The sequence below is a fragment of the Stenella coeruleoalba genome (genome assembly GCF_951394435.1).
Source record: "Stenella coeruleoalba genome assembly, chromosome: 1".
NCBI classification, from domain to species: domain Eukaryota; kingdom Metazoa; phylum Chordata; class Mammalia; order Artiodactyla; family Delphinidae; genus Stenella; species Stenella coeruleoalba.
The window spans coordinates 39,542,427-39,569,396 of NC_137169.1; the positions used below are offsets into that span (position 1 = coordinate 39,542,427).

The 26,970-nt window shown below is 35.6% G+C and overlaps 1 protein-coding gene across 3 annotated transcripts in view; it reads right to left on the reverse strand.

The window, feature by feature from the left end:
• Positions 1-26,970, reverse strand: part of SPATA6 (spermatogenesis associated 6) — a 158,766-nt gene that overhangs the window by 38,149 nt on the left and 93,647 nt on the right. For 2 of the 3 annotated variants that reach the window (XM_079901665.1, XM_079901667.1), the window contains 2 exons: positions 24,675-24,859; positions 20,447-20,546 (listed from right to left, as the gene is read on the reverse strand). In XM_079901665.1, coding sequence (XP_079757791.1) covers positions 20,447-20,546; positions 24,675-24,859 — 285 coding nt within the window. The remainder of the gene's footprint in view (positions 1-20,446; positions 20,547-24,674; positions 24,860-26,970) is intronic. The other variant, XM_079901666.1, reaches the window with a different exon arrangement.

Sequence of the window (26,970 nt, forward strand, 5' to 3'; positions counted from 1 at the left end):
AAAATTAAATTAAAAAAATTAAAAAATACTAATACTAAAGTTTCTTTGGGTTATTTGTATGGAAATATGTTAATATAAATGTTTCAGACATTACATGAAATTCCTAAAAATCTTATATGTTCTGGTATAATGTTATAAGTCATAATTCTAGTTATTACTTTAAAATGTTTATCTCAGAAATAATTAAATTTCCTTGTCAATTGCATTGTTATGAACTTTCAACAAATCTTTAACCATGGTCATTTTTAAGTCTTTTGTCATTTACAGATAGTTCTGGGTGTACTCTGATGCTTTTGCAAAAATGTTCGTATACAAGGGTTTCATCTTCAAGGAATTCATGGAAAAGACTCTGACAAGTTAGGTTTCTGGTAACTGATTATACTGCTGAACTGAATGAATAAGCATTTTCAGAACTCTAATGGAAAACTGATGAATTCATAAAAGTGCTAACAAAAGATCAAGATAAAAAAATTAATTACATAGGACTGAGTGAACTGATGAGGATGATTATAATTTTGTGACTTTCTGTTTGAATAATTTAAAAAGGATACATTAAGAATCAATATTGTTAAAATGACCATACTACTTATGGCAATCTACAGATTCAATGCAATCCCTATCAAAATACCAATGGCACTTTTCACAGAACTAAAACAAATAATTTTAAAATTTGTATGGAAACAAAAAAGACCCCAATTAGCCAAAACAATCTTAAGAAGAGCAGAGCTGGAAGAATCAAACTCCCTGACTTCAGACTATACTACAAAGCTACAGTAATCAAAAAAAATATGGTACTGGCACAAAACAGACACATAGATTCATGCAACAGGATAGAGAGCCCAGAAATAAACACACACACTTATGGTAAATTAATCTTTGACAAAGTAGGCAAGAATATACAATGAAGAATAGACAGTCTCTTGAATAAGTGGTGCTGGGATAACTGGATAGCTACATGTAAAAGAATGAAGTTAGAACATTCTCTAACATCACATACAAAAATAAGCTCAAAATGGATTAAAGACCTAAATGTAAGACCAGATACTATAAAACTCCTAGAGGAAAACATAGGCAGAACATTCTATGACATAAATCACAGCAATTTTTTTGGATCCACCTCCTAAAATAAAGGGAAAAAAACAAAAACAAATAAATGGGACCTAATTAAACTTAAAAGCTTCTGCACAGCAAAGGAAACCATCAACAAAACAAAAAGACAACCTACTGAATGGGAGGAGAAAATATTTGCAAATGATATGAAGGATAAGGGATTAATATCCAACATATATAAACAGCTCAACACACACACACACACACACACACACACACACACACACACACACACAAATCCAATTAAAAAATGGGCAGAAGAACTGAAAAGACATTTTTCCAAAGAGGAAATACAGATGGCCAACATGCACATGTCAATATTGCTAATCATCAGAAAATGCAAATCAAAACCACAATGAGTTGTCACCTCACAACTGTCAGAATGCCTATCATCAAAAAGAACACAAATAACAGTGTTAGTGAGGATGTGGAGAAAAGGGAACCTTCCTACACTGTTGGTAGCTATGTAAATTGGTGTAGCCACTGTGGAAAACAGTACAGAGGTTTCTCAAAAAACTAAAAATAGAACTACCATATGACCCAGCAATTCCACTCCTGGGTATAAATCTGAAAGAAAAAGAAAAACCAAAAAGATACATGCACCACAATATTCATAGCAGCATTATTTACAATTGTCAAGATATGGAAGCAACGTAAGTAGTCATCAAGAAGTGGCCATAAAGAAGATGTGGTATAGATATATACAATGGAATACTACTCAGCCATAAAAAAGAATGAAATGTTGCCATTTGCAACAACATGGATGGACTTGGAGGGCATTATGCTAAGTGAAATAAGTCAGACAGAGAAAGACTAACACTATATGATAGCACTTACATGTGGAACCTAAAAAATACAACAAACCAGTGAATATAACAAAAAAGAAGCAGACTCTCAGGTATAGAGAACAAACTAGTGGTTTGCAATGAGCGGAAGGGCAATATAGGGATGGGAGAGAGGGATGTACAAACTACTGGGTGTAAGATAGGATACAAGGATGTATTGTACAATACAGGGAATATAGCCAATATTTTATAATAAATGTAAATGAAGTGTAGCCTTTAAAACTGTATTAAAATTTTTTTAAAAAAGAAAGAAATGCTCACTTGGGGGATAATATTATAAAAGTAAAGAAATAATTTCCATAAAAATCAGGACACTGGATTGTTCTCACGGATGAGGGAGGGCTGTGATTTTAAGGGACTACAGAGAGGGCTACTGGGATGGCTGGCTAGATTCTATATCCTGATGGGGCAGGTGGTTAAGATGCTCATCTTGGAAAAAATCATCTAGCAACATATGTCTTATGCAATATTCTGTATCTGAGTTATAGTTATCAGTTTTAAAAGCATAAAAATTAAAAATGACATGTTCAGGACTTACCTGGTGGTCCACTGGCTAAGACTCTGTGCTCCCAATGCCGGGGGCCCGGGTTCGATCCCTGGTCACAGAACTAGATCTCACATGCCACAACTAAGAGTTCGTATGCCACAACTAAAAGATCCCGTGTGCTGCAACTAAGACCCGGCACAGCCAAATAAATAAATAAATAATTTTTTAAAAAATGACGTGTTCAAAGTAGCAACAATATGACCGATAACTTTACCAAAACAATAGAATGATAGCTTGAAAGTGCTGAAAGAAAATAACTGCCAACTTATTCCATAACCAGAAAAAAGTATCTTCCATAAACTGAGTTAAAATAAACTTTCAAACAAAAGAAAAAAACAAAACAATAAGCCTGGTAGAATTCATCTGCAATAATGAATTGCAGGCTAAAGGAAATACTAGAATTCAATAATGAATTGCACGCTAAAGGAAATAACTAGAGTACTATGAAAGAGGAAGCCTGGAGATGCAGTGTAGAATGAAGAGCCACAAAATGGTAAAATATGATTACATCTAAATGAGCATCACCTATATAAAATATAATGATGCGATATGATGCTTAAAATATACAAACAATAAAAACAGGCTAATAATAGTATGTTAAGTGAGGAGGAAAATAATAAAATTAATATGTTCATTTATATTCAACTTTAAAAAAATACTTGTTTTTAATCTTTAATGTAACCATCAAAATAATAAAAAAAGAAAGTAGCACAAGTTAATGTGGTAGGAAATTAAATAATACATGCTCAAGCCAAAAAGAGGCAAAATAGAAGGAAATACATAATATAGAAGGGGTAGAATGAATAGAAAACAGTAGATTTATATCCAAATATATCAGTAGGTATGTTTAATATGAACAGACTAAATACTACAATTAAAACACAATGATTGCCACATTGTATAAAAATGTCAATATATGCTATTTTAAAAATCCCCTTAAATATCAACAGAAAGGTTCAAAGTGTAAGAATGAAAAAATATATTTTTGGGCTTCCCTGGTGGCTCAGTGGTTGAGAGTCCTCCTGCCGATGCAGGGGGCACAGGTTCGTGCCCCGGTCCGGGAAGATCCCACATGCCGCAGAGCAGCTAGGCCTGTGAGCCATGGCCGCTGAGCCTGCGCATCCAGAGCCTGTGCTCTGCAACGGGAGAGGCCACAACAGTGAGAGGCCGCGTACCGCAAAAAAAAAAAAAAAAAAAATGTATATATATATATATATTTTCTTCCATTCCTCTAAAACACTAAGTATATAAAGCTATTTTAGCTATAGCAATATCAAATAAAGCAGACCTAAAGAAACATTATTACTAGAAATAAAGACATTAAATACTATAATTCCATTTATATGCATCTAATCACATAGCTCCAAAATATACAAAGCTGAAATTGTTAGAACAGGCAAATTAAAACAGGCAAATTATATTGGGAGATTTTAAAGAAGTGTCTCTCAGTATCTGCTAGAATTGGCAGACAAGAAAAAGTCAGTAAGGATAAAGAAAAACTGAACCACATTAGCAAACGTGACCTAGTTGTCAAGCACACTAAACTCAACAAAAACAGATAACATGTGTTTTTTCTTAAGTGTACTTGGAATAAAAAATGACCATATCCTGGGCATAAATAAGGTCTCAAAAATTTCAGAAGACTGAAAAATCAAGTGTTCTCAAGACATAGCAGAATAAAGCAAAAAATTTTTTTAAAAAGAAAAAATAAAATTCCCCCACCCAAAGAATGTTTGGAATTCTACAAATACACTTTTAAATAACCCAAAGGTAAAAGAAAAATTACAAAGGAAATTAGAAATAGTAGTAAAATTATAACACTACTTAGAAAGAAATCTATAGTCTTAAATACATGTATACATTAGGAGAAAGCCTAAATTTAATGACGTGAATAGTCACCAAAAGTTTTTAAGAGAAAGATAAGCAAATTAATTCCACAGAAAGGAGAAGAAAAGAAATGATATAGACCAAAAATTAATAATGTAGGAAAAATACATACAATAGAGAAATAAAACCAAAAGTTGGTTTTTCAGAGGAAAAAAGTAACAAATCTCATAATTCCTTTGTGAGACTTATAATAATCTCCCTTTTATCACCATCATAGAGAAGTGATTTAAAAAAAAAAACAAGAGCAAACATTTATTAAACACTTTCTATATGCCAGTGTCATTCTAAGTATGTTACATATACTAATTCTACTAATACAAGAAACCTATCAGGAAACTGTTAACAGAGAAGTAATTTGTTGAACAAACTGGTTCCAGACAGAGCCTTCATAAAACAGCACACAGCTGGTATGTAGTAGCAACTCAATTCATCTCAGTTAAACTTACTAATCAACTTCAAACTATTAAAATTTAAACCATACTATTCCTTGGCAAATCACATACCCTATCCTTCCTGATTTATTCTTTCATTATACTATTTTGGCATATTTATATAAAAATCAGTACTTTTAAAAATAATTGGAAGATCTGGCAACATTGCGCCTGAATTCCTATATGGCAACACTTAACAAGGGCTGAGCAGTGGCTTTCTCCTACAGAGAGGTCATAGACTTACTTTCTCTATTGGTCACAATACTCAACACCTACCCTAACTTTTTTTTTTTTTTGCAGTACGCGGGCCTCTCACTGCTGTGGCCTCTCCTGTTGCGGAGCACAGGCTCCAGACGCGCAGGCTCAGCGGCCATGGCTCACGGACCCAGCCGCTCCGCGGCATGTGGGATCTTCCCAGACCGGGGCATGAACCTGTGTCCCCTGCATCGGCAGGCGGACTCTCAACCACTGCGCCACCAGGGAAGCCCTACCCTAACTTTTGAATGCATCTGACTTCATGACTTCCTGGATTTCAGGATAAAGTCTATGCTTCCTATTCTACTTTTTCCACGATTTGGCCCAACAAGAACCTTCTGCTTTAACTGGATTATACCTAACAATTTCCAGAATGAGTTTTATATAAAAACATGAATTTCTAGAGAGTATAGGCTTATAGGATTAAGTCACATTCTCTTTATTTCTGTCAAAAGGCACCAGAAACTGGGGTTCAGATGTGATAGCAAAAGGACTGGGGTCTTTGTTGAAATGACCTTAGATTTTCTTGAATTAAGTCAAAATGCTGAGTGTTTTCTCCTCATTCAACTGGGTTTTATTTTCAATAGGCTCTTTTGTGATCACTGACTTCCATTAGCTTGTTTGAGGTGGGTTCTCTTCATTTATAAAGGATTGGCAAACTATGTTTTACACTCCTCTGTACTAATCAAATATTTAATGATTTTTGAAGGACTTTTTCACTGTCCCAGAAGAGCCTCATATTTAAATTCTTTGTGAAATAAAAATACGTTTTTACTTTTAAAAATTCTTTGTGATGTAATGTAAAAACACTTAATGTTTATATTTAATAAGGGCTACCATTCTCTGTGAGTATCCTTCAAGCAGGTCCAACATGGACTTTGGTCTGACCTGTGTCTAGGGAGTGTGTTTTAGTGTACAGCTCACAACGTGTGTCTCTGGTATGTTAGTGTTTGTTTCTGAACATGGATCTTGTTTTCACATGTTAAGGTTTAGGCATATTATTAGGCTTACATGTATCAGATTGTACTTTGTGGGTTTATCTCTGTAGAGCTTAGTGGTTAAGATCAAATAGTATTAATCTGGACTCAAATCTTGGCTCCAACCAACCTAAGTAGCCATGTGACCTTATATAGAAGTTACAACTTTTCTGAGGCTCAGTTCCTCATCTTTGAAATAGTACTTTTTAATAGTACTTACTTTGTAAGATTATTGTGAGGATAAAATGGAATAATAAATACATGTATAGTACCTGGACTATAGTGAATGTTTAATAGTTATTATTCTTATATAAATAATTTCAGTTTTTCTCTGGAAGAACAATAACATTTCCTACTTATGCTTTTTATTCTTATACTTAATCGTATACTATGCCACACTGTTTTAATCTTTCACACTCATTTTTTAGTTTATAAAATAATCACTGGATTATACAGGTTCCTTATGGAAAATCTGATTTCATGAAAATATCCCCAGTGCTTTGCATAGCGCAAGGTACAGAGCATGTAGATATTAGAGGAAAAATGTTCAATATATACTTAATGAAAGAACATAGGCAAAAAAAAAAAAAAGACTAATTTGAAGAGTTTGTGTTCAGGCTGCTCTTCATGTAAAACCACTTAAGATACTGAGATTTAGTGTCCAGTGTAAGCCAACATGAGCCACCTTACTGCCTTCCATTCGAGAAAGGCAGGTCAGAGACAAAACAAATTAAGGTAATTAAAAGAAGTGATGTGACACATGGAGGCTAAACAATACACTACTTAATAACCAAGAGATCAGTGAAGAAATCAAAAAAACACCTAGAAACAAATGACAATGAAAACACGATGACCCAAAATCCTATGGGATGCAGCAAAAGCAGTTCTAAGAGGGAACTTTATAGCAACACAATCCTACCTTAAGAAACAGGAAACATCCCAAATAAACAACCTAACCTTGAACCTAAAGCAATTAGAGAAAGAAGAACAAAAAACCCTCAAAGTTAGTGAAGGAAAGAAATCATAAAGATCAGATCAGAAATAAATGAAAAAAAATGAAGGAAATGATAGCAAAGGTCAATAAAACTAAAAGCTGGTTCTTTGAGAAGATAAACAAAATTGATAAAGCATTAGCCAGACTCATCAAGAAAAAAAGGGAAAAAAAGACTCAAATCAATAGAATTAGAAATGAAAAAGGAGAAGTAACAACTGACACTACAGAAATACAAAGGATCATGAGAGATTACTACAGGCAACTATATGTCAATAAAATGGACAACCTGGAAGATATGGACAAATTCTTAGAAATGCACAACCTGCCGAGACTGAACCAGGAAGAAATAGAAAATTTGAACAGACCAATCACAAGCACTGAAATTGAAACTGTGATTAAAAATCTTCAAAAAAACAAAAGCCCGGGACCAGATGGGTTCACAGGCGAATTCTATCAAACATTTAGAGAAGAGCTGACACCTATCCTTCTCAAACTCTTCCAAAATATAGCAGAGGAAGGAACACTCCCAAACTTATTCTACAAGGCCACCATCATCCTGATACCAAAACCAGACAAAGATGACACAAAGAAAGAAAACTACAGGCCAATATCACTGATGAACATACATGGAAAAATCCTCAACAAAATACTAGCAAACAGAATCCAACAGCACGTTAAAAGGATCATACACCATGATCAAGTGGGGTTTATTCCAGGAATGCAAGGATTCTTCAATATACGCAAATCAATCAATGTGAGATACACCATTTTAACAAACTGAAGAATAAAAACCATATGATCATCTCAATAGATGAAGAGAAAGTTTTTGACAAAATTCAACACCCATTTATGATAAAAACCCTCCAGAAAGTAGGCATAGAGAGAAATTTCCTCAACATAATAAAGGCCATATATGACAAACCCACAGCCAACATCGTCCTCAATGGTGAAAAACTGAAAGCATTTCCACTAAGATCAGGACCAAGACAAGGTTGCCCACTCTCACCACTCTTATGCAACATAGTTTCGGAAGTTTTAGCCCCAGCAATCAGAGAAGAAAAAGAAATAAAAGGAATCTAAATCGGAAAAGAAGAAGTAAAGCTGTCACTGTTTGCAGATGACATGATACTATACATAGAGAAACCTAAAGATGCTACCAGAAAACTGCTAGAGCTAATCAATGAATTTGGTCAAGTAGCAGGATACAAAATTAATGCACAGAAATCTCTGGCATTCCTATACACTAATGATGAAAAATCTGAAAGTGAAATTAAGAAAACACTCCCAATTACCACTGCAACAAAAAGAATAAAATATCTAGGAATAAACCTACCTAAGGAGACAAAAGACCTGTATGCAGAAAATTATAAGACACTGATGAAAGAAATTAAAGATGATACAGATAGATAGAGAGATATACCATGTTCTTGGATTGGAAGAATCAACATTGTGAAAATGACTCTACTACCCAAAGCAATCTATAGACTCAATGCAATCCCTATCAAACTACCACTGGCATTTTTCACAGAACTGGAACAAAAAATTTCACAATTTGTATGGAAACACAAAAGAACCCAAATAGCCAAAGCAATCTTGAGAATGAAAAATGGAGCTGGAAAAATCAGGCTCCCTGACTTCAGACTATACTACAAAGCTACAGTAATCAAGACAGTATGGTACTGGCACAAAAACAGAAAGATAGATCAATGGAACAGGATAGAAAGCCCAGAGATAAACCCACGCACATATGGTCACCTTATCTTTGATAAAGGAGGCAAGAATATACAGTGGAGAAAAGACAGCCTCTTCAATAACTGGTGCTGGGAAAACTGGGCAGGTATATGTAAAAGTATGAAATTAGAACACTCCCTAACATCATACTCAAAAATAAACTCAAAATGGATTAAAGACCTAAATGTAAGGCCAGACAGTATCAAACTCTTAGAGGAAAACATAGGCAGAACACTCTATGACATAAATCACAGCAAGATCCTTTTTGACCCACCTTCTAGAGAAATGGAAATAAAAATAAAAATAAACAAATGGGATCTAATGAAACTTAAAAGCTTTTGCACAGCAAAGGAAACCATAAACAATACAAAAGACAACCCTCAGAATGGGAGAAAATATTTGCAAATGAAGCAACTGACAAAGGATTAATCTCCAAAATTTATAAGCAGCTCATGCAGCTCAATAAAAAAACAACCCAATCCAAAAATGGGTAGAAGACCTAAATAGACATTTCTCCAAAGAAGATATACAGATTGCCAACAAACACATGAAAGAATGCTCAACATCATTAATCATTAGAGAAACGCAAATCAAAACTACAATGAGATATCATCTCACACCAGTCAGAATGGCCATCATCAAAAATCCAGAAACAATAAATGCTGAAGAGGGTGTGGAGAAAAGGGAACCCTCCTGCACTGTTGGTGGGAATGTAAATTGATACAGCAACTATGGAGAACAGTATGGAGGTTCCTTAAAAAACTACAAATAGAATTACCATACGACCCAGCAATCCCTCTACTGGGCATATACCCTGAGAAGACCATAATTCAAAAAGAGTCATGTACCAAAATGTTCTTTGCAGCTCTATTTACAATAGCCCGGAGATAGAAACAACCTAAGTGTCCATCATCGGATGAATGGATAAAGAAGATGTGGCACATATATACAATGGAATATTACTCAGCCATAAAAAGAAACGAAATTGAGTTATTTGTAGTGAGGTGTTTGGACCTAGATAGAGTCTGTCATACAGAGTGAAGTAAGTCAGAAAGAGAAAAACAAATGCCATATGGTAACACATATATACGGAATCTAAGAAAAAAAAAAAAGTCATGAAGAACCTAGGGGTAAGACGGCAATAAAGACACAGACCTACTAGAGAATGGACTTGAGGATATGGGGAGGAGGAAGGGTAAGCTGTGACAAAGTAAGAGAGTGGCATGGACATATATACACTACTAAACGTAAGGTAGATAGCTAGTGGGAAGCAGCCACATAGCACAGGGAAATCAGCTCGGTGGTTTGTGACCACCTAGAGGGGTGGGATAGGGATGGTGGGAGGGAGGGAGACACAAGAGGGAAGAGATATGGGAACTTATGTATATGTATAACTGATTCACTTTGTTATAAAGCAGAAACTAACATACCATTGTAAAGCAATTATACTCCAATAAGGATGTTAAAAAAAAAAAAAAGAAGTGATGTGATTGTCTTTCACTTCTGAGTAGGACGGGGTTGTTTGTGTGTGTGTGTGTACATGTATACTTATATATATATATTTAAGGCATTAGATAGCTGCTTAAACAACAGTACTAGTGATGCCAAGATTCCTGAGGGGAGAGGTGAGTTAATAGTCTGCAGCTGTTATTTTCCTGGGGACATTTGTGGATTCTGAGAATAGAACAAAATGTTGAGAATCTATGCTTTGTCACAGGTCCACTGCCAGAGGACAAATATACCAGCAGTGTTCTGGCAGTCTTACTATGCTAGATGGACAAAATTAATAATCTGAGAGGCCAAAACCCAATGAGACACGATGGGTGCAAAACTGACCTGATGGGTCCCTCAAGACACTCACAGAATGTCTGAAACTATGCAGGGTGAAGGGACAAAAAAAGCTCAGCAAAAGCCTCTGAAAAGCAGAAGCGATTTTCAGCTGTCTTGCCTGAGAAGATGAGAGTCATAAATAGTACCTATGAGAAGGAAGGGGCCTAGAACCACACCAACTCTCAGGTAAAAGCCCAAAGGGCTGAAAATTAAGAACCTGACAGTTTTGTTTTTTGGTTTTTTTTTTTTTTTTTTTAATATTTAGGATTTAGAGAAAGGCTGCAAAGGTAAAGAGTTCCTGTACACAGGAACTTCACCCTTCACCCAGCTTCTCTTAATGTTAACATCTCATATAACCACAGTAAATTTTGCAAAAACCAAGAAATTAACATTGGTACAATACTATTACCTAAACTGCAGACTTTATTTGGATTTCACCAGTTTTTCCAATAATGTACTTTTTCTGTTCCAGGATCCAATACAGGATACCATGTTGCATTTAGTCATCATTTCTCCTTAGTCTCCTCCAATCTGTGACAAGTTTCTGTTCTCCCTGTTTCTCATGATCTTGACATATTGGTCAGGTATTTTGTAAAAAATTTCTCAATTTTTTAAAAATTATTTATTTATTTATGGCTGTGTTGGGTCTTCATTTCTGTGCGAGGGCTTTCTCCAGTTGTGGCAAGCGGGGGCCACACTTCATCGTGGTGCGCGGGCCTCTTACTATCGCGGCCTCCCTTGTTGCGGAGCACAGGCTCCAGACGTGCAGGCTCAGTAGTTGTGGCTCACGGGCCTAGTTGCTCCGCGGCATGTGGGATCTTCCCAGACCAGGGCTCGAACCTGTGTCCCCTGCATTGGCAGGCAGATTCTCAACCACTGCGCCACCAGGGAAGCCCTCAATTTGGTTTTGTCTGATGTACTCTCATGTTTAGACTAAGGTTATGGGTTTGGGGGAACCATATGACACAGACGTGCCCTTCACATCCCCTGATATCAAAGGATACATGCTATCAACATGAGTTATCACTAGTGATGTTAATCTTAATCACTTTGATAATAAGGTGGTGTCATTTGCCAGATTTCTCCACCTAAATTACTATTTCTTTTTTCCATGCTCTATTCTTAGACATAAACCAAGTCCAGCCCACACTCAAGAAGAGAAGAATTAAGCTCTATCTCCTGGAGTTGGCAATATCAACAATTATTATTTAGGATTCTTCTGTAAGGAAGATTGGTCCATTCTCACCGTTAGTCATTCATTGTTTCACTTACATCAGTGTGGACTCATGGATATTTATTTTATTGTTTGGATTATAATTGATACTAATGCTATTTATTTCGTTGCTCAAATTATTCCAGAAATGGCCACTGGGGCTCATTCAGGTTGCTCCTGTGTCCTTTCTTTTTTTTGAGTTTTTATTTATTTTTTATACAGCAGGTTCTTATTTTCTATTTTATACATTAGTGTATAGATGCCAATCCCAATCTCCCAATTCATCACACTGCCACCACCCACCCCCCCGCTTTCTCCTCTTGCTGTCCATAGGTTTGTTCTCTACATCTATGTCTCTATTTTGATATGCCCCTATTCCCCTCACCTTTCTTGAACAATTCCTCACTTTCCACACTACAAGATGTTCTATGCTAATCTTCTGTTTTCCCTGCTCCACCCCGAGAATTAGCTATTGCTCTAAGAAAAAAGCCCTGGTAACTTTCACAGAAAATAGGTATTTAGAAATACATGATAGGTATTAGATCTGGGAGCTGGGTATCCATGTTGCTATTGGGTTGTCACTCCTTCTAGGCCCTTTCAGAGGGCAAAGACAGGAAATATGTGTGTATACTAACCCATGTATATTCATATATCTATATCTCTGAATTAATCTATCTGTATATATTAAAATAAACATGAATTAAAACTGTCATCTCAGACTCTAATCCAACTTCCCAGGGTTCATTCTAGCTTTTTCCCATCTTGTTTCTTTATAACTTCTTTTTTCTGACAGTAAGAAACCTGGTTGTTTTATCCACAATTTATTTACTTATTTATCCAACTCTCATATAGATGTAATTTCAGAATTGTTAGTCCATATCCCTGTACGAAACACATTTATCTACTAGAGCAGGGGTTGGCAAACATCTCCCAGGGCAATTCTGGCCCTTTGCCTGTTTTGGTATGGCTGATAGCTGAGAGTAATTTTTACATTTTTAAATGACTGGGGGGATAAAACAGAATATTTCATGAAAATTACATGAAATTCACATGGATAAAGTTTTATTGAAACACAGTCATGCTCATTTGTTTATGTGTTGTCTATGACTGCTTTCATGCCATATCAACAGAGCTGAGTAGTTGTGACAGGGACTCTATGGCACACAGACTCACAAAATATTTACTATCTGGCTCCTTCCAGAAAAAGTTTGGTGATCCCTAAACAAGAATATAGTGATCATGTAGTTCTTTTTGGCTTTAGTGTTACAGTATCCAGCCAAAATACCATATTCCAAAGTAATTTAGATAAGCTAATTTAAAGATAAGTCTTGTATTTTTAATACTGCTAGTTTAATATAATCTACATTAATTCTTCAGAAGACCCAACATCACACTTTTAATTTTTAATACAATAAATTTAACTCTTTCTAATGTACATTTTTCTAGGAGTTTTGACAAATGCATAAAATTATGTATCAGTCACACCAGTATATCAGGCAGTTCCTGTACCCTAAAAATTCCCCTGTGAGGCTGGTTTCTCTGTAGTCGACAGCTTGTGCATCTCCTAACTTTTGCTATTTTAACAATGTCATATAAATAAAATCATACAATGTGTAGCTTTGGGGTTCTGGCTTCTTTCATTTAGCAAACTAAATTTAAGATGCATCATGTTGTAGCATACATTAATAGCTCATTCTTTTTTATTGCTGAATTATATTCGATTGAATGGCTATACCAGTCTGTTCACCATTCACAATTAAAGTGCATCTTGTTTGCTTCTAGTTTTTGGTAATGATGAATAAAGTTTCTATAAACATTCATGTACAGGTTTCTGTGTCAAGATATGCTTTCAATTCACTTGGGTAAACAGCTAAGAAAAGGATTGCTGGGTCATATAAGTGTATGTTTAAACTTATACATAACTACCTTCAAACTGTCCTCAAAAGTGGCTGTACCTCTGAGCATTCCCACCAGCATCGAATGAGAATTCCTGTTGCTCCATATCCTTGACAGCATTTGCTACTGCAAGTTTTGCAGGGTTTCTTTGCGGCACTGGGGTCGGGGGATGTTTCTGTTTAACAAATTCTAATATGTGTGTAGTGCATCTCAGGCAGTTTTAATTTGCATTTCTGTAAAGACTATTGAGCATCTTTTCATATATTAATTGGATAAAAATGTGTGTTCAGATCATGTGCCCATTTTTCAATTAGCAATAACCGCACCTCGGATAAACCTCATTGGCTACGATACTGCCCCTGCGCAAAGCTTCATGTGCCCATTTTTAATTGGGTTATTTATTTTCTTATTGTTGAGTCTGAAGAGTTGTTTTTATACATTTTAATTATGGATATAAGTCCTTAATTATATATGTGATTTGCAAATATTTTCATTCAGACAAGGGCTCGTCTTTCTATTCTCTTAACAGTGTCTTTCACAGAGCAAAAGTTTTTAATTTCAATGAAGTTTAATTTATCAATAATTTTGCTTTTCCTTTATGGATCATGTGTTTGGTGTCATATCTAAAGTCATTGCTAAATATAAATTAAGTGGATTTTCTACTGTGTTTTAGGTCTAGGATATATATATATATATATATATATATATATATATATATATTTGTTGTTGTTGTTGTTGTATGCGGGCCTCTCACTGTTGTGGCCTCTCCCGTTGCAGAGCACAGGCTCTGGACGCGCAGGTTCAGCGGCCATGGCTCATGGGTCCAGCCGCTCTGCGGCATGTGGGATCTTCCCAGACCGGGCATGAACCCGTGTCCCCTGCATTGGCAGGCGGACTCTCAACCACTGCGACACAAGGGAAGCCCCTAGGATATATTTTGAATTATGTGTCAAGGAGTTTGTTTTTGTTTTCGTTTATCGATAACCATGTGTTAAAAAGACAACAAATGCAAAGACTCCATTTAATTGACTTTGTACTTGTGTCAAAAATCAATATTTGTGTGGGTCTATTTCCAGAGTATCTCTCCTATTCCTTGATATCTGTGTCTATAATTTAGTCAATACTACAGTCTTCATTGCTATGCTTTACAGTAAGTCTTAAAATTAGGTAGTGGGTCCTCCAACTTTGTTCTTTTCAGAACTGTTTTGGTTTTTCAAGTTCCTGTGCTTTTCTATACATCCTAGAATCAGCTTGTCAATATCTATTTAAAAGCTTGACGGAGTTTTATCATTTCATTGAATCTAGAGTTCAAACTGGGGAAAATTGACATCTTAATTTGGAGTCCTCCAATCCATGAATATGGTATATCTCTGATTAGTTCTATCTTCTTTGATTTCTTTCAATGGTGTTTTGCAGTTCTCAGAATGCAGATCCTGCATTAGGTATAATCCTGTTAGAATTATACCTAAGTATTTCAATTTCTGGTGCTATTGTAAACTGTATGGGTTTTCTAAATTAAAATTCCAATTGTTCATTGCTGGTATATAGGAAATATTACTTTCTTTGTATTTTGTGGCATTGCTAAACTCACTTATTAGGAGCTTTTAGGTTGTTTGGAATTTTCTACATAGATAACCATATCCTTTGCAAATACAGTTTTGTTTCTTCCCTTCTAACCTTTATGCCTTTTATTTATTTTTCTTGCCTGTCTGCATTATCTAAGACTCCCAGTATGATGTTAAAGGAATGGTGAGAGAGGGCATGCTTGCCTTGTTTCTGAGCTTAGGGGGAAAGTATTCAGTCTTTCACCATTAAGTATAATGTTAGCTGTAGGTTTTTCAAAGATGGTCTTTATTAGGTTAACGAAGTATCCTTCTACCTCAACTTTACTAAGAGTGTTTATCATGAATAGAGTTGAATTTTGTTGGATACTTTTTCTGCCTATTGAAATGACACTGAGAACAAATATGTATCTAATCCTATGTTAATCCTATTCCTCCTATGTTAATAGGAGGAATTTACATTGCATTTCTGGAATAAGCCCACATGATTAGGATGTATTTTCATTTTTATATACTTCTGGTTCTAATTTGCTAATATGTTGTTAGGGATTTTTACATATATGTTCATGAAGGATTTTGGTCTGTATTTTTCTTTTCTTGTAATGTCATTGTCTGGTTTTGGCATCAGAAGAAATGTTGATACCATAAGATGACCTGGGGAGTATTCTTTCTTCTAGTTTCAGGAATGTGTAAAACTGGCATTATGTTTTCCTTAAAGGTTTGGTAGAATTCACTAGAGAAAGCCTCTGGGCTTAGCGTTTTCTTTTATGGAAGATTCCTAACTCTAAATTAAATTTCTTTAATAGATATACAACCATTGCAATTATCTATTTCTTTTTGAGTTAGCCTCGGTAGTCTATGTCTTTCAAGATGTTCTTGAAAGTTATGTCTTTCAAGAAGTTTCAAATAGTTTTCACAGCAATGTAAACAGAGCAGAAGACAGGATTAGCAAACTAGAGGACATTTCAAAAGAAAGTATCTAAACTAGAAAGAGAGAGAGAGAAAAAAAAGAATTAAAAACATCAAAATAAGCATAAGATTCATATGATACACAGTCTAAAGACCTTACATAAGTGTAACTGGAAACTCCAGATGGACAGTAAATAGATATTGGGGCAGAAGCAATGTTTAAAGAAAGAATGAACAGGTTTTCCAAAACTGATGAAAGATATCAACCTAAAACTTTAAGAAGCTCTGCAAACTTAACGTAGAATTGATCCAAGAAAATTACATCTAGGTATATCACAGTACGATTACTAAACACAAAGTTGAAGAGCAAATCTTAATTGCAACAAAGGGGGGAAACTCCACATTACTGCAAAGGAATGACAGCTGACTTTTCAACTGACACAAATGAATGGCTTCTTTAAAGTGCCCAAGGAGGGAATTCTCTGGCAGTGCAGTGGTTAGGATTCTACTTTCACTGCTTTCACTGCCAAGGGCACAGGTTCAATCCCTGGTCAGAAAACTAAGATCCCATAAGCCATGCGGTGTGGCAAAAAAAAAAAAAAAAAAAAGTGCCAAAGAAAATAACCACCAACCTAGAAATTTATAACTTTATATCTAGTAAAACCACCCTACACAGAAGTAAAATCATGATGTTTTCAAACAAACAAAACTGGAATTCAAAGCCAGGATAATAACATGAAAGAAAGTACTAAAGGGAGTTTTTTGGGCAGGAGGAAAATGACTCAAAAATCCAAATGGGCATATGGAATTGCAGGAAAGGATGAAGAATAATAGAAAGGGTAAATATGTGATTAAAATGAATAAACATTACTATGTAAACAAAATTAATTTGTTGTGTGTTTTATATACATAGAATCAAAATTCATGATAATAGATGTTCAGAAGAAGAGGTGGGGGCTTCCCTGGTGGCACAGTGGTTGAGAGTCCACCTGCCGATGCAGGGGACACGGGTTCGTGCCCCAGTCCGGGAAGATCCCACATGCCGTGGAGCGGCTGGGTCCGTGAGCCATGGCCGCTGAGCCTGCGCGTCTGGAGCCTGTGCTCCACAATGGGAGAGGCCACAACAGTGAGAGGCCCGCGTACGGAAAAAAAAAAAAAAAAGAAGAGGTGGGTTAAAAAAGAGTTAACTGTTTTTAGGTCCCAACATTACTGGGGAGGTCAACAAAGAAATAATTCGTTATATATGCAAGTTGAAATCTCTAGGGAAATGAATAACAGAATAGTAAAAAAATGAATAATGAGTTAATAAAAAGGAAATGGATAATTAAAAAGTTACTAATCCAAATAAAATCTGCATCAATCTACATAAAAATTCTAGATTTTCATTATTGGAAAGAAATCTCATGTGCTATTCACAAGATACGCACTTTAAATATATTGATAAAAAGCAAAGGATGGAAAAATATACACCATGCATATACTAGGGAAAAGAAAGCTGCTATAACTATACAACTAGTAGACAAAACATACTGTGAAACAAGAAATATTACTAGAAACAAAAAGGGAACGTTTACGTAAGAGGTTTGTATCGTAGTCTGAAATCTGTATCCAACTAACAATTTGGCTTCAAAATACATAAAATAAAATTAACAGAACTAGAAAGAAAAACAGACATATTCACAACCATAAAACTTGAAACTTTCATGAAATTTGACACCTACCTACCACTATACAGAAAAAAATAATTCCAACAAAAAGCCTTTAGAAGAAAACATATGATAGAATCTTGAACTAGACTGATGGAAGAAATTTTCACATATTGAGGTATGGGGAATCATTCTAGCTTGTACATCATTTGGCTTGAACTTTATGCTAACTAGAGCCAGCAGTCTTATGGTCTGTCAAACGTACATTGTACAATTGCTTTAACTAAAAACAACAACAACAGCAAATAACAAAAATGCACTTTGCACTTACCAGACTGTTTAGAATGTCCACTTGGAAGATAGGGATAAAGGTGGGCCCTTTCTATGACACTAATGCTAGTACTCCCTTGAAGGTGCGGTTCCCTTCTCAGACACTGTGGTCATGCTGACTCGCTGTGTATGTGCTAATCAGTCTCTTTGGAAACTTGGAAGGACTGTACCCCTGTCATGTCTGATGTTTGTTCTTTGTTCTGACAAGATATGAAACTGCGGTTCAGGCATCCAAAATGGAGCCAGTTGGTCACTGTGGATGTGGTTTCAGACATGTTCCTGCATCACTAAGACCTTGAAATTTTCTGAACTGTATCAAACTCAAGGATACCACCAGCAGTTCTCAAAACAACATCTGCAGCTGCAGCCAGCTGCAACCTGAAGGTCTCAAGGTCTCCCCCTGTGACTACACAGCCATTTCGGACCCTAACCAATCCTTACTTAACTCATCTACCCAACTGTAACTCTGCGGTTTTTGCTGATATAAGCCTCCTCCACTTAATAGTCTGGCAGAACACAATTCAAGTGCTTCTCCTTCACAATTCAAGTGTCCTCGGCTATAGTCCTCAGTCTGGCTCTAATAAAGCTCTTCTCTATTCCTATTTTGGATTTATTATTTCTGTTGACAAGACAAAAATTGTAAAAATGCTAATAAAAAAAGATAAATTTGATTCATTGTATGTAAGAACTTCTTTTCATCAAAAGATACCATTAAGAGAATGAAAAGGCAAGGCACAGAGTGGAAAAAGAAAATTGCAAAACATATATCTGACATATCAAAATCAACATGGAACTTTAACAAAACAAAAAAAGAGACAACTCAGTACAAAAACAGGCAAATAACTTGAACAAGTACTCACAAAAGAGGATATCCAAATAGCAATAAACAAATGTACTAGTCATCAAGAAACAGCAAATTAAAACCATTATGTTATAAAACTATTTCTCACTATCAAAATGCCAAAATTAAAATACACACACACACACACACACACACACACACACACACACACACAGACACACACACAACCTATCAGTAGTAGCGAGGACAAACTGAATTCACACAGGCTGGTAGTGGGAGTGTAAACTGTTAAAATCACTTGGAAAAGTCTTTGGCGGTATCTAGTAAAGCTTAATGTTTACACACTCTATGAGCAATTCCACTGGTAGGGACATACCCAAATAAAATGTATACAATGTTACCCAAGGAATAAGCTGTTCATAGCAGTCCTAAAATAGCTCAAACCAGAAACAACCCACATGTCCATAAACAGAGGAATGCATAAAGCAATGGCAGTATTTTCACACAATGAAATACCATGCAGCAGCAAGAGTGCAGAACTATATAAGATGTCTGTATCGCAAAAATGTCTGAATTGAAAAAACAAAATGAAGTAACTAAGAAAAGAAGGGAAAAGATATGGTTGGATGTCATTTGTATAAAGATCAAAAATATACAATACTAATCTTGCTATTAGAAGTTAGGATAATGTTAACCCTGGGAGTGACAGTCACTGGGACTATCTATATTACACTTTGAAAACAAATTTAATTTAAAATCAATATGCATACAGAAACTTTCAACAGTACAAACTGATGTCAATGTCACATAATCCAGTTATATCTCCAGGACTAAGCTTGGTGTCCAACATGACTCATGATAAACAATTGTTTTTAAATTAATGACTGAAACAAGAAATCAAACACAAAAAGAATAATATACTGTAATTATTTCCCAGCTGTTGTTCATATATATGTTTATTTGCCTTATGTCAGAAAGTATTCTCATACTGATCTTCTCTAATATTAAGCCTGATAAACCTGACCTCTTCTTTTCCTCTTTTAAGTTTTAATTAACATAAAAATCAGCTGGGAAACTTCTCCAAAATACATATGTCTCATCCCATCTCTCGTTCTACCATTTAATCAAATCTGTTTGCAGGAAATGGAATTGCTTTATTCTGGGTCACAAAACAAGGGTTCCCATATTTTGAAGGCTGTGAAAAAATTATCATAAAGTCACTACTTACTGACTCTTTATGGGATAGTTATCACTAACATTTTTTATAGTTCACATGATCTGTGTCAAACATTTTGCATAATGACTCAGGTCAAGCAAGAAGTTAGATACATTGCCTTTAGCAAAACCACTGACTTCCATTAAATGGAGGTTGTATCTTTTCTATTCCTTCCCAGTGATTAAAGTTTGCGAGCTTTAAGCATCTTGGGTGGTTTTCATGCCTAATTATAAAAAGCCTTCAAAAGAAAAATTTAGAAACTAACATATAAATGTCTCTGATGAGCCTGATGTGATTTCAAGACATTCTTTACCCGGTCATGGATCTCATCGCAGTTTGAAGGTGAACACCAGTCAGAATGGAATCTGTAGGCATAAAAAACAAAGGGGACTTGTAGCCAGAGGGACAGAAAAGTAAATCTTTCCAAATGCCAGACACAGAAAGTTATTTTTTCTTATCTCTATGTGATAACATAAAAAGATTAAAATAACGTATTTTCTTTCTTTGACCGAGGGTGAGAGGCAGATATAAAATCAGGTACTAATTCTCAACTGTAGTATTAAGTCCTCACAATATGTTCCATTAACAGTCTTAATAATAAAGTTTGACATGATTTGGGGAGAGCATATCTATATATCTGACCATTTTAACAATTTCCATACATAATTCTTCAGAGGTTTATCTTTAAATAAAGATATAAATTTTTATATTAGAGCAATAACTCCACCTATAGTGCCTTTAAAATTAGTTCTTATTTTCCAGTCTTGAAATTAAACATGTCAAAGAAGAAGGAAAGCAACTATTCCTCTTTCTCATGCCCTTCCCAAACTCAAAACTGGCACTTGTATAATTAAGCTACTTTATTTGTTTTATACAAGTAATAATGAAAATTTCCACATCCATCTGATTATAATGCATCTACATGACATATTCTTGATAATTCCTTTATAAAGGAATGAGTACTAAAATGTTAACAGGTTGCTTAAAACTTTCTAGCTCCCAGTTTGTTCTTACAAAGTTATAATTTTACGTGTTTACACAAAGTATAAACTGTTAAGCAGGATAAATGATTTACATAATCTGTTTTAAAGAATGCAATCAGTAATGGATGATCAACTATATATAAATTTTAATCTCCTGCATTTGTAATAGGAAGTGTTGCTGCATTTATGGAAATATATCAGCAGACCTTGCTATTTGCTACATATGTAACACATCTTGAAAATCAGAGACCCAAATATCCAGCTCCAAGAGGATCTCTTCAATGATACTATGAGAGGATCCACTAGTCTGTGCTGTGGTATAAGAAATAATTACCTAGCAATCTAACTCCATTTACAAAAAGCAAAACCTTTAGCATGATCAAAAAGAATATCAGCTCCTTTTAAATTAGATTTTCTATTATTTCTTAGTCTGATTTTAGTAATAACTCTACAAGCTAATATAAATTATAAGTCATAATATTAATATTTATACTTTAAGGAGAAAACTGCTTCTGAAATGTAACACTTATAATCAAAATTGAAACCCTTGCATGGTGTGCTAACCCTATTGGAGGTATTCTTTAAATAGGCTTAAAGCAAAAAGGACTTTCACTGTAAATAAATTCATCTGCTTAGAGTCACTGGTAAAGTTTTCAAAAGTCTGTTTATTCATATACATGATTAAGGAGTCAGCTTTTTACAGCAATCTTAGAGGAAAACTTATTTAATTTTAATGAAGATTTACCCAGATAAACCAGAGCTGTATGTTCTGTCATATTCCCAAGTTTGCCTGGGACATAAAATCTACATTTACATCAGTTTAAATTGTTTATTGATTCCAATGGATTGTATAAATATAGTATATTTCTCGGTGACCTGAAAGCCAGATCAGAGAATGACTTATATTTAAAGATGTGGTACTGAGTGTGCTAAAAAGAACAAAATGTTTTTGTTCCTAGTAATGTCTTAAAGACATATTGTTTGACATATTTTACTTTCTTCTATAGACTAGATCTAGACCTTTTTTAGAAAATACACTCAAAGCAGAGGTGTTCTACGTTAGTGAAAGTAAAAAAGTTTATTTACCCTGGAAAGTACCCCAATAAAATTTTATTAACTTATTTAGATGTATTCAAACTAAATTGCCATTATATTCTTTTATTTTAAAAGTACCTCAAATTTCCTCAAGTCATAAGTAAAATATGTAATGTTTAATATTTGAATCACTGATATCCTTCTGGCAAAGAACTTATTTATCTATATCTACTATCCAACATCAAAATAAATGTGTAAATGCTGTTACCTACTCTAAACCATCCCCTGCATTGAAATATGAAAAAGGGACAGTTGACTTTAGCTACCCTCAATAAAGAATTTTTGAAAATAGCCTCAGTGAAGAATTTATCAACCTGGCTTCAAAGCTGGGACAATTATATACAAGGATAAAATAACACAAGACTAAAATTGATATTTTACTATAGTAGTAGACAACTGGAGAGTTCTGCAAAATATGCAAAAAGGTAGAAAAATAAATCAATATTTATAAAAACATCTCCAAGGAGATACAGGTAAAAAAAATTCTTGAAAACCTACAGATATGGCAAAGAACCTAATCAAGAAAACCACAAGGGCTTCCCTGGTGGCGCAGTGGTTGAGAGTCCGCCTGCCGATGCAGGGGACACGGGTTCGTGCCCTGGTCCGGGAGGATCCCACATGCCGCGGAGCGGCTGGGCCCGTGAGCCATGGCTGCTGAGCCTGTGTGTCCGGAGCCTGTGCTCCACAACGGGAGAGGCCACAACAGTGAGAGGCCCGCATACCACAAAAAATAAAAAAAAGAAAACCACAAGTGCTTAATTCTAAAAGTAGGGAAAAAGAGTGTAGCACCAACTGAATATCTGAACATCTGAGCAGACATGGAAATCAAAGAAAGTCCCTGAAAACTGAGATGCAAGTTACCAGACTTCAGTAGAAAAACCTCTCTTCAAGAGCTTCTCCTGAACTTTTAAAGCCTATAGATACACAGACATATATCTCCCTATGTAAATATACAGATGTATCTATCTATGTATCTATCTATGTATCTATCTATCTATGTATCTATGTATCTATCCATCTATGTATCTAGCTATGTATCTATCTATCTATGTATCTATCTACCTACCTACCTACCTACCTACCTACCTACCTATCTGTCTGAACTTGATCTCCATAGGCATAATTCTAATACACTTGAAGCAACATTCATCAAAATTCCCTATCTCAGGATGAGGGTCTCTAGCATACCTTCATATACCCATTTCAAATGCTTACAGGGCTAATGAGGAAACAGATAAATCTATCTGTTCAAGACAGAGATGTTTTAATACAGTTTCCAAACTGATATACTCTTGTTTGAATCATCAGTTTTGAGATGAACTTTTGATAGACTCTCTACAGCTAATTTAAACTTCCTTATTTATGCCTGATAGCCCTAAGTACGCTGCAGGAATTTGGTGTGGTACTTTAGCTTTTTGATACCATTTGTAAAGATAGGTTTTATTTCTATGTGTTGACGGCATATCTCTTAGGTTTTCAAATTTCTATAAAATTTCTTAAATACCCAGGGTTCGGTTTTTGGTTTTGTTTTTTAATTTATGACAACTCTTGTTTTCTATGTTACCAAGAGGGAGGCAAGGAATTTCCAATTTGGATTCAACAACAACAAAAACAGATGAAGAAGAATTCTTTCTTTCACATTCAAATTATAACAAGTGTCTAACTTTGTTTGCCAAAGCATTTTTAGAGGGAGAACTAGAATCTTTACATAAGGTTAAGATAGACAGACGATTCTCTTGGCAAGTTGAGGGTAGGTAATTTGAGGAAAATAGGCGCCATGTACCAATAATATATAGTATCATCATTATCACTAAAAGGAAAATATAACCTATGCTATTTTTATACATAAGCCATGACTATAATACTAAATCTCTATGAATCTACTAAAAACAAACTATCATATACTCTATTTTTCACTTGGGAACTACAAAATTTAATTAGGGTTAAAGTGACCCTAATTAATAAACTCACTAATAGTTAATAAACTCACTTTGAGAGAACTGGGCTGGGGAGGAGTATCTAGCATTGTATAATATGCAATATGTTCTAAACAAAAACAATTTAAAGTAAGTCTCTTAAAATCAGATTATCCCGTTACGAATAATCACATCACATACATAATTACTGTCTGCTCTTTTCTTTTCTTTTTTTTTTTTTTTGCGGCACGCGGGCCTCTCACTGTTGTGGCCTCTCCCATTGCGGAGCACAGGCTCCGGACGCGCAGGCTCAGCGGCCATGGCTCACGGGCCCAGCCGCTCCGCGGCATGTGAGATCTTCCCGGACCAGGGCACGAACCCGCGTCCCCTGCATCGGCAGGCGGACTCTCAACCACTGCGCCACCAGGGAAGCCCTGCCTGCTCTTTTCTAATGATGATTACTCAAAAATTTAGTACAGAAATAGAGACCAAGCATTACCTTTCCCTGAGAGAAGCACGATTTAACACAGGGCTTGGAGAATGCTTCGGCATTGTAGAGGGTGCTGAATGAACGAGTGAGGTCCTGGATGAATGCTGGGGCTTGCTACGTGACCTTGAACTCAAATAGTCATCATATCTTTCCAAAGAGTCATCGAAGTCTCTCCCATGAGGTGTTCTGATGACCTGTTTAAAAATTTTTTATATATATACATGTATATATATGTGTATATATATATATACACACACAGGATATATATAGTGACATTATACACACACACACACACACACACACACACACATACCCTTTGTAAAAGTAAAAAAATCAAATATAATGCCATAGCTGTATTTGAAGGTAAATTTCAAAATGTAGCAGTCATTACTACCACTGCATGACTAGACATTAAATACATATGATTATTCATTCCACATGTCCAAAATCTACAGAACTTTATCAATTCCAATGGCTTTTGAGTAGGAATAGGGTAAAGGTAGGGATGTATATATAAAACAAAGGACAAATATACATGAATTAATGATAGTCTAGTTTATCTATGAGGCCAAACAAAACAGAATTCTAGTCCTCATACTCATTCATTGCTTCATAATAAATCAGGGTAGATAAATGAATAAATTCCTACCCTTGTAGAACTTATATTCTAGTAAAATTTACATTCTAGTAAGGAGAGAGAGATTTAAAAACACACACCTGGAGTCTGTCATACAGAGTGAAATAAGTCAGAAAGAGAAAAACAAATACCGTATGCTAACACATATATATGGAATCTAAAAAAAAAAAACCAAAAAAAAAACAAAACATGGTTCTGAGGAACCTAGGGGCAGGACAGGAATAAAGACGCAGAAGTAGAGAATGGACTCAATTGAGGACACAGGGAGGGGGAAGGTTAAGCTGGGACAAAGTGAGAGAGTGGCATGGACTTATAAATACTACCAAATGTAAAATAGATAGCTAGCGGAAAGCAGCCACATAGCACAGGGAGATCAGCTCGGTGCTTTGTGACCACCTAGAGGGGTGGGATAGGGAGGGTGGGAGGGAGATGCAAGAGGGAGGAAATATGGGGATATATGTATATGTATAGCTGATTCACTTTGTTATAAAGCAGAAACTAACACACCATTGTAAAGCAATTATACTCCAATAAAGATGTTAAAACACACACACACACACACACACACACACACACACACACACACACACACACCTGCCCGCCCAAAATAAATAGGTAAAATATACAGTATCTGGAAGGATGGTAAATACCATGGGAAGAAAATAAAGGCAATAAGAAGTGCTGCTGGGTGGAGTGGCAGGGGTATGTAGGGCAGGAGCTGTAATTCTAAATACAGTAGTCAATTGGGACCTCACAGAGAAGACTGTCCTAGTAAAGATCTAGGGAGTAAAGGCCTGAAGACCCTAGTGAAGACCATAAGACCTAAGTCAGGGGGACATTTGTGAGAAGAACATTCCAGAAAGAGAGAAAAATAAACACAAAGATCCTGTGGATGGGGTAGGGTGCATGCCTGATAGTTAGAAATAGCAAGGAAGCCAACAGGGCTAGACAGAATAGTAGGAAATAAAGTAATAAATAAGGTAAATTTTAAGGATTTAGCCTTCTATTCTAAACAGAGGAAAAATAAGCTCTTTTTATTTTTTTGTAAGTAAGATCTCCTCGGCTACTGTGTCGAGAACAGTCTATAGTGGGCCCAAGGGCAAAGGCAAGGAAATCAGTTAAGAAACTATTACAACAAAGTATGGAAAGAACGCTGGCTTGATTCTGAGTGATAGCAGTGGAGGCAAAAAGTGATCAGATTCAGAAGTCATCTGGAAGATACAGCCAACAGGATTTGCACAGACTGACTATCAAGGATAACATCAAAGTTTTCTGGTGAAATCAACTGGAAGAGTTGAGTTTGTATGAATTAGCTATACCCTTCCAAATGGACAGGCGGAAGAGTAAGATATTAGGAGTCTGGTTTTGGACATGTTGAGCTTCACACATCTATTCATCATCCAAACTATTAAAGCAGAGGTTCAGGAGAAGAGTCCAGGATAAATATACAAGCTGGTAATTTCCAGAGTCTAAATGGCATTTAAAAGTATGGCACTAGGTGATATAACCAAGGAAGTGAGCATAAATAGGAAACACCTGAAAACTGAGCCCTGGGAAGACTCTACTGTTTAGAGGCTGGGAAGATGAGAGGGAAACAAACTGAGGAATGGCCAGGGAAGAAGTGGAAGAAAAAGGAGAATGTGTTATTCTGGAAGTCAATTATATAAT